At 40.1% G+C, this 13,810-nt stretch overlaps 2 protein-coding genes across 12 annotated transcripts in view; both read left to right on the top strand.

The window, feature by feature from the left end:
• The window catches only part of CCNT1 (cyclin T1), a 52,520-nt gene extending 39,156 nt beyond the window's left edge, over positions 1 to 13,364 (top strand). For 4 of the 9 annotated variants that reach the window (XM_006091497.3, XM_023756315.1, XM_023756314.1 and 1 more), the window contains one exon: positions 1,797 to 3,348. In XM_006091497.3, coding sequence (XP_006091559.1) covers positions 1,797 to 3,203 — 1,407 coding nt within the window. In that variant the 3' untranslated portion in view covers positions 3,204 to 3,348. Of the gene's footprint in view, positions 1 to 1,796; positions 3,349 to 4,171; positions 7,812 to 13,232 lie in introns of those variants that run through there. The other 5 variants (XR_002829964.1, XM_014458198.2, XR_330067.3 and 2 more) reach the window with 4 other exon arrangements.
• Positions 13,365 to 13,456: 92 nt separating this feature from the next.
• Positions 13,457 to 13,810, top strand: part of KANSL2 (KAT8 regulatory NSL complex subunit 2) — a 20,800-nt gene continuing 20,446 nt past the window's right edge. For 2 of the 3 annotated variants that reach the window (XM_023756320.1, XM_006091493.3), the window contains exon 1: positions 13,457 to 13,591. The gene's annotated coding sequence lies outside the window, so the exon portion shown is untranslated. The remainder of the gene's footprint in view (positions 13,592 to 13,810) is intronic. The other variant, XM_023756319.1, reaches the window with a different exon arrangement.

Here is a 13,810-nt window from a genome sequence, read left to right as displayed (position 1 = left end):
CCGGGGGATGTGCCCGCAACCCAAGGTACATGCCCTTTGACCGGAATCAAACCTGGGACCCTTCAGTCCGCAGGCTGACGCTCTATACACTGAGCCAAACCAGTTAGGGCGTATCACAGGTTTTTAGGCTCTGTTTCCTTTTTAAGTTTTCTATCTCTATTGATCATTGATATTTTCATTTTGTTCACACACTGTTATCTTGACTTTTTCTCCACATCTTCCTTTAGTACCTTGATTATCTTTAACACATTAAGTGCCCAGCCTGTTTTGTCTTCCAGATGGAAAGTATAGTGTCAGTCACTGGTGACTGGGCGCTTAACATGTTAAGGGAGTGATTTTAAAGTCTTCTAGTATAGTGGTTCTCAACCTTCTGGCCCTTTAAATACAGTTCCTCATGTGACCCAACCATAAAATTATTTTCGTTGCTACTTCATAACTGTAATGTTGCTACTGTTATGAATCGTAATGTAAATATCTGATATGCAGGAAGGTCTTAGGTGACCCCTGTGAAAGGGTCGTTCAACCGCCAAAGGGGTCACGACCCACGGGTTGAGAACCACTGGTCTAGTAGATCTGCCATCGGGTCTTTTTCAGGGATAGTTTCTGTTGATTAAGTGTTTTCCTTTGAATGGGCCATACTTTCCTGTTTTTTAATATGCCTTGTGACTTTTTATTGTTGTTGAACATTGGACATTTGAATCTAATAACATGGTAACTCTAGAAATCAGATTTTCTCCGTCCTCCATGGTTTGCTGTTTTTATTATTGTTTTGTTCATTCTTTTGGGTGAAGTGGTGGATTTTGTATTGTTTTGTCCATTGTTTTTTGGGGAGAGGTTGATTCTTGCTGAATATCAGCCTGGAGTATAAACTTAGTCTTTTCAGATCCTTTCCCTGGATATATATGGTCATTTTCTAATTTTACCTGTATATGGAGTTGTTTTTGAATGTGCTACTCTTTAATGTCTGGCTCCTATAAGGGGAAAAACAGAAAAGTGACAGGGGAAGAACAGTGTTGGTCTTTTAAATCCCCTCGAAGTTGTTTCAGACGGGGGAGGTGCAACAACGACTGCCTGTCTCTTGGCGTGTACTTCCATGATCTGAAGCAGCATTCATTGATCATAGCACAGATGCCCAGTATTTAGAGGATAGAGTCATTTTTGCTCACCCTGGCTTCCCAAGGTTTGTGAAACTACTCCAGAAATGGGTGCACAGCTGCTTGCTACATGGCTGGGGGTGAGCAATGGCTGGTTCTACTGTGCTGAGAAATGAAATTGATGGAAATTAACCCCAATTTACTATTCAAGGCTTACCCTGGAAGTTGCAAGCCTTCAAAAAACTCTAGAGTTCCAAAATAGTACCATCAGACAGATTCTGCTAGTGCAGATGTTTAGGTGGGGAGACAGATTCCTGGTGCTTCCTACTCTGCTAACTTCCCAAAATCTTTCTCCTCTTTTTTAAATACTAAATAATAGTTCATATACCACATTTTTTTAATCTATTCATCATAGATGGACACTTGGGTTGCTTTTATATCTTGGTTACTGCAAATAATGTTTCAATGAACATAGGAGTGCAGATATCTCTTTGAGATCCTGTTTGCATGACTCCTGATTGAAGGTTTTTAAAATCTTATGTCTCCTGATGGTAATAATTATCAATTTCATGTTACAGTAGTCTCCTGCTTATGGGTTATAAAAAGCTTCAATGTCAAAGAAAGCACAGTCTATTCATTGCAGTGTTTTTTTCCATATAATAAATTACCTGAAGTGAAGAGATATCATTTGCTTCATTCTAGGCATGCCCGGCTGCCACGAAAACAAAAGCAGCAGACCGAGGAGCAGAGGCAAACACTTCAGAGCAGACAATCCTCAATATGATTTCCCAAAGCTCTTCAGACACAACTATTGCAGGTTTAATGAGCATGTCAACTTCTTCTACCACAAGTTCAGTGCCTTCCCTTCCAACCACTGAAGAGTCATCCAGCAACATAAGCAGTGTGGATATATTGCAGGGCGAGCGTTGGTTGTCCTCCCAACCTTCTTTTAAACTAGAACCTGCTCAGGGTCATCGGACTAGTGAGAATGTAGCACTTATAGGAGCTGATCATTCCTTGCAACAGGATAGTTCAAATGCATTTATTTCCCAGAAGCAGAACAGTAAGAGTGTGCCATCAGCTAAAGTATCACTGAAAGAATACCGTGCAAAGCATGCAGAAGAGTTGGCTGCCCAGAAGAGGCAACTGGAGAACATGGAGGCCAATGTGAAGTCACAGTATGCATATGCTGCTCAGAATCTCCTGTCTCAACATGATAGCCATTCTTCAGTCATTCTGAAAATGCCCATAGAGGGCTCAGAAAATCCTGAGCGGCCTTTTTTGGAAAAGGCTGACAAAACAGCTCTCAAAATGAGAATTCCAGTGGCAAGTGGAGATAAAGCTGCCTCTTCGAAACCAGAGGAGATAAAAATGCGCATTAAAGTCCATGCAGCATCTGACAAGCACAATTCTGTGGATGATAGTATCACAAAAAGCCGAGAGCACAAAGAAAAGCACAAGACTCATCCATCTAATCATCATCATCATCATAATCACCACTCACACAAGCACTCTCACTCACAGCTTCCAGCTGGTACTGGGAACAAACGGCCAGGTGATCCTAAACATAGTAGCCAGGCAAGCTCCGTAGCACACAAAGCCTATAGCTTGTCTAGTTCTTTCTCCTCTTCCAGTTCTGCTCGTAAAAGGGGTCCCCCTGAAGAGATTGGAGGGGCAGTGTTTGATCATCCAGCCAAGATTGCCAAGAGTACTAAATCCTCTTCCATAAATTTCTCCTTCCCTCCTCTTCCTGCAATGGCCCAGTTGCCTGGGCATAGCTCAGACACAAGTGGCCTTCATTTTTCACAGCCTAGCTGTAAAACTCGAGTTCCTCATATGAAACTGGATAAAGGCCCTGCTGGGGCCAATGGTCACAACACAACCCAGACAATAGACTATCAAGATACTGTGAATATGCTTCATTCCCTTCTCAGTGCCCAGGGTGTTCAGCCCACTCCTCCGCCTCCATTTGAATTTGTTCATTCTTATGGTGAATATCTGAATCCACGGGCTGGTGGAATGTCCTCCAGATCCGGCAATACGGACAAGCCCCGACTACCACCTCTACCTTCAGAACCTCCTCCACCACTTCCACCCCTTCCTAAGTGAAAAAGAAGAGAAGAAAAACTTTAAAAATGCATTTTTTTGTTTTTGGTTTTTTTAAAAACTACTGATTCTGAACTAAGAAAATTACTTCCCTAATGAAATATGTCTCCCTTCTTGGACTAGGGAATAAATTAATATTGAGACATAAGTGGGAGGATGGTAGAGGGCCTTGGTTATTATATCTGCTGCCTCAGAAATGTAACTATTTTATAGTTTTTATTGGTATTAGAAAAGTGAGAATATGTTGAAGCTGTGAAAGAAAAATAATACTTTCTCTATTCTTGGCCTCTCCACCTCTTAATTAGGTTAATTAGAGTTGATATCTTCCCTCTTCTTGCCAGGACTGAAATATGGAGGGTTTGTTATATCAAACAGTTGTGGATCTTTTTGGTGTTTAATATGTCAGAAGAGAGGAAGTATTTAAACGTCAAAATCTTTTAAGAGACTTTAAAAAAATAATTTAAAGAAAGTAAGTTATCTGTTTAGTTTTTCTTTTTTTATATATAATTGGGAAAGGGATAGGGATTTTGCTGTGTGTATGGAATACATAGCAATGAATCCTGGGGGTGGGATTGGAGGGTGGAGGGTGTGAAGGGGGGTTGGGAGGGTAGGCTTTTTTTGGCCATGAGTTCTGAGATAGACTTTGGCCACTTGAAGTGTTGAGACCTGTAAGTGTGTATGCAAGTGTGGGTATGTATGTTTTTAAGTGTGTGTGTTTAAATATCATGTTTTCTATTTTCCCTCCCTATCCCTCACCATTTTCACTTCCCAATAGTCTACTAGAGAGAATACGGTGTGGCCTTTAGAACATAAAGGAAGAGGCATGTATTTGACATGATATTTAACCCCTTTCTTTATGTTGTCATTGAGTGGTAGCCTTCTAAATTCAAGTTTGGGCAAGTGCAGCCAATGGCCTGATTTTGGATTCCATTATAAAAACTTCCTTTTAACCCCCTTTTCTTTTGATTCAGAACAAAGATGGGGTTGAGGAAGAAGGTTTGGAGAGCAAAGCTGGCTTCTGCTGTACAGAATTGGGTGTGTCTTTTTTCAAGTTGGGCCTTTGGGAAAGTGTTCAAGTGAGAGCAGTCTCAGGGTCTCTGATGGGAAGGGGTATGTGCTATACATCCTGCCTGTGAAAGCCCAGACCATGTTTGAGAATAGTTCTGGGAAAAGCCATGGAGCTAGAGGATCCTGAAAACAGTGAAATTGTGATTTGGGAATTGTTAGGACATTGTATTTTAAATTATATTATAAATGTGAGACTTGCTTTTTATCTGTATAGCTGAAGGGGAACCGCTGCATCCTCATTTTTTTGTAGCCCATATGTCTTCAGAAATTGGAGCTTGTGAATTAACAGTACTGGTGCCATGAGAGTGAGCAAGCCTAGCCCACATATACTGTTACGTGTAGATTGTCAATTCTTGGTGACTTTAGATGCTAGGCAGAAGTTCTTCAGACTTCTAAGAATCCTTTAAAAAATGGACCAGGTGTCTGTTCTTATGGGTGCTTGATTCTCCCAGATTTTAGGAGTGAACATTTTTGTTGAGGAAAGAAATCTTTTAAGAGACTAGAAGAATTCTAATAAACCAAGTTGTCTAACTGAAAATGCCACCCAGCTACAGATCATTTGATGTGATATTCTTTGGTCTTCATGGCATTTTTATTTTTATTTTTCTCTGTGAAAAAAGGATACAATTTGAATTTGTCTTGTTTTTAATGGAGCTTTCTTCATACCAAATATTCCTTATGGACAAATTGAAATGTTTTTATTAGAAGTCAGAGGGAGACAGGAGTTGTACATGTGCTGCTGCTTGCCAGGAACAGATTGGGGAGAATACTGAAGCAGTTGGAATTGACGGTGCACTGGCCTAATATAGGAAGGAATTTATTTGTACAGTAGGCTTAACCGAAGGTGCATTAGTATCCAGCATCTTGTCATATTTGAACTGTCTAGAGTGCCTGCCATTGCTGTGTAAAATGAGCTCTCTGCCAATCTATAAACTAGTATTTTTTACGTGGAATGTCACTTCACTTTTATAGATGACATTTTCCTCTTTCTCCTTGATACAGTGTGTGTTGTGCTAATTGATAGATGTGTGGTGTCTGCTTTCCTTCCCAACCTTCCAAGAAGGTTATTTAGTTTGCTTCTGTATCTTTGTGGAATTGATCACTGATTTAATTATGAAAATGTCTTTTCCAGCTTTTGATTTTTCTCATCAAATGTTGCATATTTTCTAATCACATGTACTCCTTCACCACAGGGACATACATATCCGCTTGGCTTCATTAGCAATTCCCTATGGCAGTCTACTTAGTTCCTTAGAACTTTGTCAGGAGTGAACTAGAAAAAAGTGCTTACTAGAGCCTAAGAGCTGCTTTACGCTATGTAGTCTGGCCTATGCACTACTAGATCATTGCTGGTATAGATCAGTTTAGAGACTTTTCTATATTAATGCCTCCTGATACTGTTTTAGGATACCTACCATGTCTGCTTTTAGATCTGTGTATATGTCATGAACCAGCTTATGGGCTGTGCATGAAGCTGTTGCATTGTCTTTGGATTAGCAGTGTGCCTGTCAAGTAGCATGCATATTGTCCAAATTCTCACAAACTTAGGCTTCAAAGGGTTGTGTGGTTTCTTCTCTCCCCTCACACTTTCAAAGGGTGAGAAATGGGATTTTTACATCCAAAGTTACTCCAGTAAACATGGTTTCCCCCAACCCCCTTTTAACCTAAATTATCAAGGATAAGTGGTGGTAAGCAGGCCTGGAGCCTCAAGTTCTGTAAATCTCATTCCTAAACTTTGATTGAATCTCATGTTGGCAAAAACTAATACCTGTGGATTATCCTTAAGGCTGTTAATACCTGTGTTGCTCTTAGCTGAACTCTTAATGAAGCATTTATCTAAAGCTAAATTGGTCTTCTGAAGTATCAGTTATGCTTTTTGGGTTTAGAAAACACTTAGGAATTAGTTTAGTCTTTTCACTCATGAATCAATGTGTTTCCATATCTGAGACCCTCAGCTTGCTTCTTTTTCTTTTTTAAAAATGATTTTAGTGTTTTGATTTAATGCATTCTTTTTTATAGTTCTGTATTACTGGCTTCACCTGTGAAAATAGAAATAAAATTTCCAGTTAGAAACAGCATTGGATTAGGATACAGAAATAAAATCATGGTAACTTTAGTGCTGAATTTCCTTAAGCCTCTGCTATCTAATTCCCATATTGGAAATGGCATACCCCTCATACCTTGCTTCTTGGACAAAGGCAACTAGAGGGGGATCTTATCCCAGTATGGTTGGATTTTAAACATCTGTGTTCCCCACAGAAACGTGGGAACTGTGGGAACTTGGGAAATTATTACTTTTTTAAAAGGATTATTCTTTTGTTGATGAATTATTTTGATACTAATGCTAGGAAAAGGGAGATTCTAGACCATCTTGAAGTTAGAATACAAATACTATTCTCTTGGGTTTGGGAGAATTTAAGCAGTCTATGCAACCCTTCACATGTTGAGAAATAAGCCCTCTGCAGTTCCATTTAAACTTTCAATGATTTTGATACCTCCCCAAATTTCTCATGTTGCTGCTTGTTAACACAGCTTTTAACTGAGTATTTGCTCCTGATGGTTTAAGAAATGTTATGTGGTATCACCCTGTCAAGTTTTATTTTATCTTTTTATACTTCTGGATGTGAGTTTTAAACAAGCATGGTACTGTAATCCTGCCTGATAGAATGGTCTAGAATGATAATTATTTTTTAATGGGAGACCTTTCCATTTTAATGTTTCTAAAGTATTTAATATAAACTTGGCATTGGAAAAGGGAGGAAAAGAAAAAGAATGTTTACTAAAAAGTAGTATCTACTCTCCCCCTTTATGAGTGTGTGTATTCATGGTTGAATGAAAAGAAGAAAAAGATCTTGAGTTTTTTGTCATGTTAAGTGTGGAGAGGGATGCTTGACAGCATGCTAATTGAAGCCAGAGCAAATATGTATTCATCAGGTTATCAGGAAGTCTTCATTTGAAAGCTGAGGACCTAACTGATTAGTGGTTAATCACTTTGAAATTGATTACAAGATGGAGATGCTGGCTGGGTTAAGCACTCAAAGAAAAGAATGCAGCAGCCTAATTTAGTGTTAACTTAGGTTTCTGGATTTGAAACTGACCTTTTCCCACCTGAACTCCACACACCTAAAATTGTCCGTTTTCTTACCAGACCAAAGAGCAAAGAAGGAAAAAGAAAAGTAAAACACTTTACCAATCTATGTCACTCAGGTACAATTTTGTGGTGATATTTTTGTCTGTTTTCTTTGTATTGCTCTTAAGAATCCTTTCTCAGCATATTATTCTGCTGTTGCCTCTTTCCTCCTTGGAGCATCTCACTTCAAGATGCTACCCCTGGTATCTCTACTGTTGTTATGTGAATGATAGGATGTAAGTGACCATTACAGTAAGGGCTCTTTGTAAAAAAATTTAAAAATTGTTTTTTAAATTTAAAAAAAGGATGTTGTATACATTTTATAGTCTGGCTATCAGTTTGATATATTGCTGTCAAGTATGTTTCTCAATCTGTATTTATCCATCCCATCAATAAATGTTAATTATAAAACACTCATTGTTATTTTTGCATACTGAGTCTTCAAGCTAGTCTTTAACTGTCATTTTATTGCTCTTATTGTAGTTTTGTTTTACTTTCGATAGTAGTATGTACCTTCTTACTACACAAGATCCTATGGGAATTGAGTCCATTGGAAAGGCCTAAGATTTGGTCATCACAATGAACCGGAGAGTATAAAGTATGATGTAGGAAACCCTCATTTAATATTGTGTGGATACCTGGGAGAGTAACTGCTACACAAAAAATACATAGCTCTAACAGATGGTAGCAATATGTACTCCTTATCTAGCAAGCACTATCAACATGATTCATAATTTTATACATGATTTTGAAAAATATGAAATGGTATAGATAAGGAGTGCATTTGAAAGGAAAAAATAACAGCATTCTTGGTGGTACCTGGAAAAATTGATAGTGAATACTCTTTTCCTGGGATATAATAAAACTGTACACACAGGTAAATCTTGTTCGTTACACATTTAAAGGGAAAGTATTTTTATGCTAAAGTACTCCAGAATTATAACAGAGTTAGCAGTAGTTATAGTTTAAAAGCTCTAAAAGGAAAAAATAAATTGAACAGAATTATATGTTTCTGAAAAATCATTTGAGTTCTGTTCATTCCATTTTTAAAAATAAGAGTTTTGTTAACTGTGTACATCTGAAACTTTCGTGGAAGTCGCTGTCATTTTAGGAATTCTGGTCAGGTTTGAATGAAAGAATAGAAAAATAGTGATTTGCCTTTGTTAAGAGAGTTAATATCAACTGTACCATCCTTGGGAATAGATGGAAACAAATCAATATAAAGATTGTGTACAATTGTATCCCCAATTACAGGGTTTGTTAAGCTAACTGATGCAGAGCTAGGCTTATAAGTTTTCCTCACTTTAAACATTTTTTTTTTACTTTTGGTTTAAGAGAGAAACATCAATCGGTTGCCTCCTGCATGCGCCCCGACTGGGGAATTGAACCAAAAACCTGGGTATGTGCCCTGACCAGGAATTGAACCTTCCATCTTTTGGTGTACAGGATGACGCTCTAACCAACCAAGCTACACCAGAGCTCCTCACATTTTTTTTTTAAATTATTGTCTAAAGTTTTACATATGGCTCCTTCTCCCCCAATTGACCCCTCCCCATTCCAGGCAAGCCCCCACCACCTCAGTGTCTGTGTCCATTGGTTATGCTAATATGCATGCATACAAGTCTTTGGCTGCTCTCTAACCCCCCTCCCCCTACTCTTCTCACACTTTTGAGACCTAAATAAATTGGCCTGATCTCTATCATTCAACTTTAGAAAGTCTGAAGCCTTTTCTATGACTTCTGTGGATTCCATCAGAAACTTATACAAGGTGGGGCAAAAGTAGGTCTACAATTGTTAAGATGGAAAAGAATACAATGCTATCTAATAATAGACAAACATGGTAATTGACCATACCTTCGCTACGCCTCCCATTGGCTAATCAGCATGATATGCAAATTAACCACCAACAAAGATGGCAGTTAATTTGCATATGTAGGCTCCAAGCGGTGGAGGGAAGACTGAAGGCGAGCCGGAGCAGCGAAGACGGAAGACTGAAGGCGGCTCTGGCCGGAGCGAAGGTCTGGGTCCTGGGTGCCAGCAGCCAGGAGAAGGGAAGGCCTATTGCACGAATCTCTTCGTGCAACAGGCCTCTAGTAATAATAATAGAAGAGTAAACTTTCACATACAACTATAAACCTACTTTTGCCCCACCCTGTATTTATTAGCTCTTGGGTCTACTTCTGAATTAATTTGGTGTATGGATTGTCCTACTTATGCTACCTTTTTGCACTGTGGAATCTCAGTGTAGGGAGACAAATACCATTTCACATAATACTCAAAACCAACAGATAATGAAAAGTTAAACTTGAATATAGTGTCATCCTGTACACCAAAAGGCTGCGGGTTCGATCCCTGGTTGGGGTGTGTGGGTGAGGCAATTGATCCATGTTTCTCTCCCCCTGCTCTCTAAAAGGAAGTAAAAGCATTCCAAAAAAATTTAACACAGTAAGTCCTAATTTAATGTCATTGATAGATTCTTAGAAACACATTAAGTGAAATGATGGAAAAGAAAACCAATTTTACTATAGGCTAATTGACAAACAAGAGTTAAGTTCCTATAGCATATTTCTGGTGAGAAAAAAAATCACCAAACTTGTAAATAAAGACCCAAAACCTAATATTAAACACTGAAATAAATGTGAACTATACATTCATTTAAGAAAGAATAATAAAAACAAGTAAGGTAATGATTTTTCAACCCACCATGGACAGGACACCATCAGGGCTCATCACACACCCATACTCAGTCAGACAGATAATTTAGACAAAACTAACTTCACGTTTTTGGGCTGTGGGAGTACCTGGAGAAAACCCACACAGACATAGGGAGAATGTGCAAACTCCACACACAGTGGCCCTGGTGGGAAGTGCTTTGCTCAAAGTTATAACAAAACGATGTTGAACACAAGGAAGTTAATTGAGGACCTGCTATACTAGAGACACCTTTTCTGAAAAGCAGTTTCAGATACTTCCTTGCCTTTCATTTATTCCTTCCCTAGAAAATAGTACCTACCAAATACTGTGTACTGATTACTGATGGGAATATGGCAGTAAAAAAAAAAAGAAAGCATCCTGTCCTTGTAGAACTTATATTCTAGTTGTAGGGAGACAAGTAAAACAGTTCAATAATAAGTACTTTGGAGAATGCAAAGCAGGGAAGAAGGGACAGAGAGACAGAAAGAGTGTGTGTGCAGGTAAGTAGAATGTTGAAATTGGAAATAAGATGGCTAGGGAGGAAGGTCTTATGAAATTACAATTCAGCAAAGATCTGAAAGGTGAGAGAGCAAGCCATGGAAATAGTTGGGGTAAGAGCATTCCAGGAAACAAATGCAAAGGTTCCGAGGTAGTAGAGCAAGGGGGCCAGTATGAAAATAAGTGAGGAGAGGAGAGGAGTAGAATATGTGGTTAGAGGGGAAATAAAAGGCTAGATATTGTAGGGCCTTGTAAGCCATTATAGAGAGTGAAATAGGGCACCACTGAAACATTTTGTGCAGAGAAGTGACATGCTCTAGCTTAGGTTTTAAAATGTTCATTTGGAAAAAATTTTTTAAAAATGTTCATTTGGGCTTCTGTTCAAAATGGATTGTAGGAATCAAGGGTAAAGAGGCTCACAATAATTAAGGTTAAGAGAAAAGAGTGGCTTGAACCGTTGGAAGTGCTAAAGATAATGAGAAGTTACATATCTTAAAGTTGGAGCCAGTAGTGTCTGCTTATAAGGTTAGAAGAAAAAGAAGTCAAGGATGACTGCCACTTGTTTGGCCTGAGCAACTGGAAGGATGGAGTTGTCATATACTGAGATGAGGATGACTATAGAAAAAGCAAGAGTTTGGCCCAGCTTGTGTGGCTCAGTGCTGAGCATTGACCCATGAACCAAGAGGTTCAGTTTGATTCCTGGTCAGGGCACATGCCTGGGTTGTGGGCTCGATCTCCAGCGGGGGATGTGCAGGAGGCACCCAATTGGTGTCTCTTTCATCGATGTTTCTATCTCTCCCTCTCCCTTCCTCTCTAAAATCAATAAAAACATTAAAATAAAATAAAGAGCAAGAGTTTGGCATTCTCTCTCTCTCTCTCTCTCTCTCTCTCTCTCCCTCCCTCCCCCCTCCCTCCCTCCCTCCCCCCCCCCCCCTCCTCCCTCTCTCAACACGCACAACACTTTTCTCTGGGATTAGTCCCCAAAACTCCAAATTTTCAAAAAGTATTTCCTTCAAGAATTCTTTCCAATTGCACTCTTCCTCCCAGGAGCACACCCATGCCTTTCCCTTCTCTATCTTCTTCCCCCATAGGCATGGGTCTTCTACCCTCTAGCAATGGCTATTGGTGGCTCTTCCCAGGTTAACCCCCTGAACCTGTCTCCAAGGCTTCCTTTTCTCTGACTTTCCCCGTGGGCCAAAGCAGCCCCACCCTAGGTTTTCTCTTGTTGTTGCTTCTGTCCTAAGCCCTGCCTTATTTCACTGTCCCTAGCTTTAAAAAGGTACTCTCAAAATTTAAAAGAATTCATCTTTCCCAACCTCAACAAACACCCTCACTCAGGTCCACTTTAACCCATTCAGTAGCTAACAAAAGAGTGCAGTGGATTAAAAACAGCCATCTACTTTGTTAAACAGCACAAAGAATTTGTTAATATCGTGACCCTTAAATAATATCTGCCCCTTCTCCAACTTAGAAGGAAGTGGTTCTAAATAGTATTTTTTGTCTGTTCGGGGCTCAGCAGGATTTTTTTTTATAACTAAGACCTTCAGTAGAGCCTCTAACTAAACAAAATCTTTGTTGCATCTCTAACTAGTTCTTAACTCCTCTTTACATTGTTCCCAATAATAGTTTTAATACTCCTTTTTTATATTGCCACATTTGATTGCAGATTCTGATTCCAAGATTTTCTGTAATGTGACTGCCTCTGCCTAGTTTTGAGTTATAGGGTATTTATAACAAATGTCTTCTTTGTACCCTCTGAGGATTGGAGTTATATAAATCGTAGCTGCTATTATGTTAGTATTGCACCCACAATCCCAAACTTCTTCTAGAATGTTTACTTCAAAAAAGCAGGGTTGTCTTTTTTGTTCTCTAGTGTCTGGCACTTAGGTGCTCAGTAAATAATTTGTTGAATGAATAAATTTCAGGAAAGGGCCTTCTAGGGCTACCCTAATCTCTGGAAACAGCACTTCACCTGTCCCACACTCTCCAATTTTTGTTTTAATCATTTCTTGTGGCTAAACTGCTGTTCTTGAGCATTGTGGATTCTCTGCTCACCTCCACTGTGAGCATGCTCACCTCCTCATAGGTAGCGGAGAAATCTCTTATTTAAGTTAAACTGACAGCAGATAAGAGTGCTTGGGAAGGTTGGGATGCAAAAAAGATCCAGGAAGTTTATGGGGAAGATGTTAGTTCATTTCCACAAGAAGTGAAAAAGAGATGCTTTTAACTAAAAAAAATCCTTAAAAGATTATAAAACTGGGATTGTGTCTGCTCTTTCTATATACCTGCGTTATTTAGCATGGAACTGTAGAGAATTTCAATCAGGGTCTAAAGCACAACTAGTATTTCCTTATTCTCAGTCCCATATGAGAGGAAAAAAGGGATAATAATTAGAATGAGGGCTGGGTTCAAATTTGCCTCCCTCCCTCATTTAGTACAGATGGGCCCATTCTATTTCTAAGTTATCTGTAGAATGGAGATAATAGCCTCTACCTCTTAGGGTAGCTTGGAAAATTAAATGTTTACGTATGTAATCGCTCAGACTCATTAAATACCCAGAAAGTGTTTCAGTAAATGAACTCACAAAAGAAGACCAAGGCCTTTTCCTGTATGAAGTGTCAAATGTCTGATTTTTTTACTAGTTGTGTAGGTGTGCTGAGGGAGCGGCAAGCAAAGACCACAGACAGCGCCCCAAAGCGGCTCGAACACTCGCTACGCTCTGAGCTGGAAACCCAGCTCGACTTCGCTGCCCGCGCTGGGCCGCCGCACGCCCCTGGGGCGGAGTTGCTGACAAACAGACAGGTCGTCTCTCCTACCTCAGCCGCACATTTTCTTGGGGTCCCGCCCCGAAGCATGATAGGTAGCTGACTTTGGCCAATGGTGGCACACCGCCGTCGGAGCGCTAGCCAATCAGCGGTTGGGATCCCGGAAAGGCGCGGGGCCGAGCTTGGAAGTGGCTGACGGGGGCAGAAGGGCAAGCGGGCGCGGCGCGGCGGCGGAGGTAAGATGGCGGCGGTGCTTACTTTAGGTCTTTGCAGTTAGGCTGCTGCCTTGCCCCTTCTGCCCCCTCTGGGCTGCTACTCTGTCTCGATCAGCGTCGGGGTCGCTCTCCTCCTGTAGGCTTCCCGGACCCAGATTCTCCGGTGCTCGGAACCTTACTCCAAAATGGCGCTCTCACGGGCTGCCGAGGCCGGGCTGGGACGGCGATGAGCTCTGAGGC

The sequence above is a fragment of the Myotis lucifugus genome, unplaced genomic scaffold (genome assembly GCF_000147115.1).
Source record: "Myotis lucifugus unplaced genomic scaffold, Myoluc2.0 scaffold_91, whole genome shotgun sequence".
NCBI lineage: Eukaryota > Metazoa > Chordata > Mammalia > Chiroptera > Vespertilionidae > Myotis > Myotis lucifugus.
Note: the sequence above shows the minus strand (reverse complement) of the source record. Positions and strands in the feature narration are given on the sequence as shown.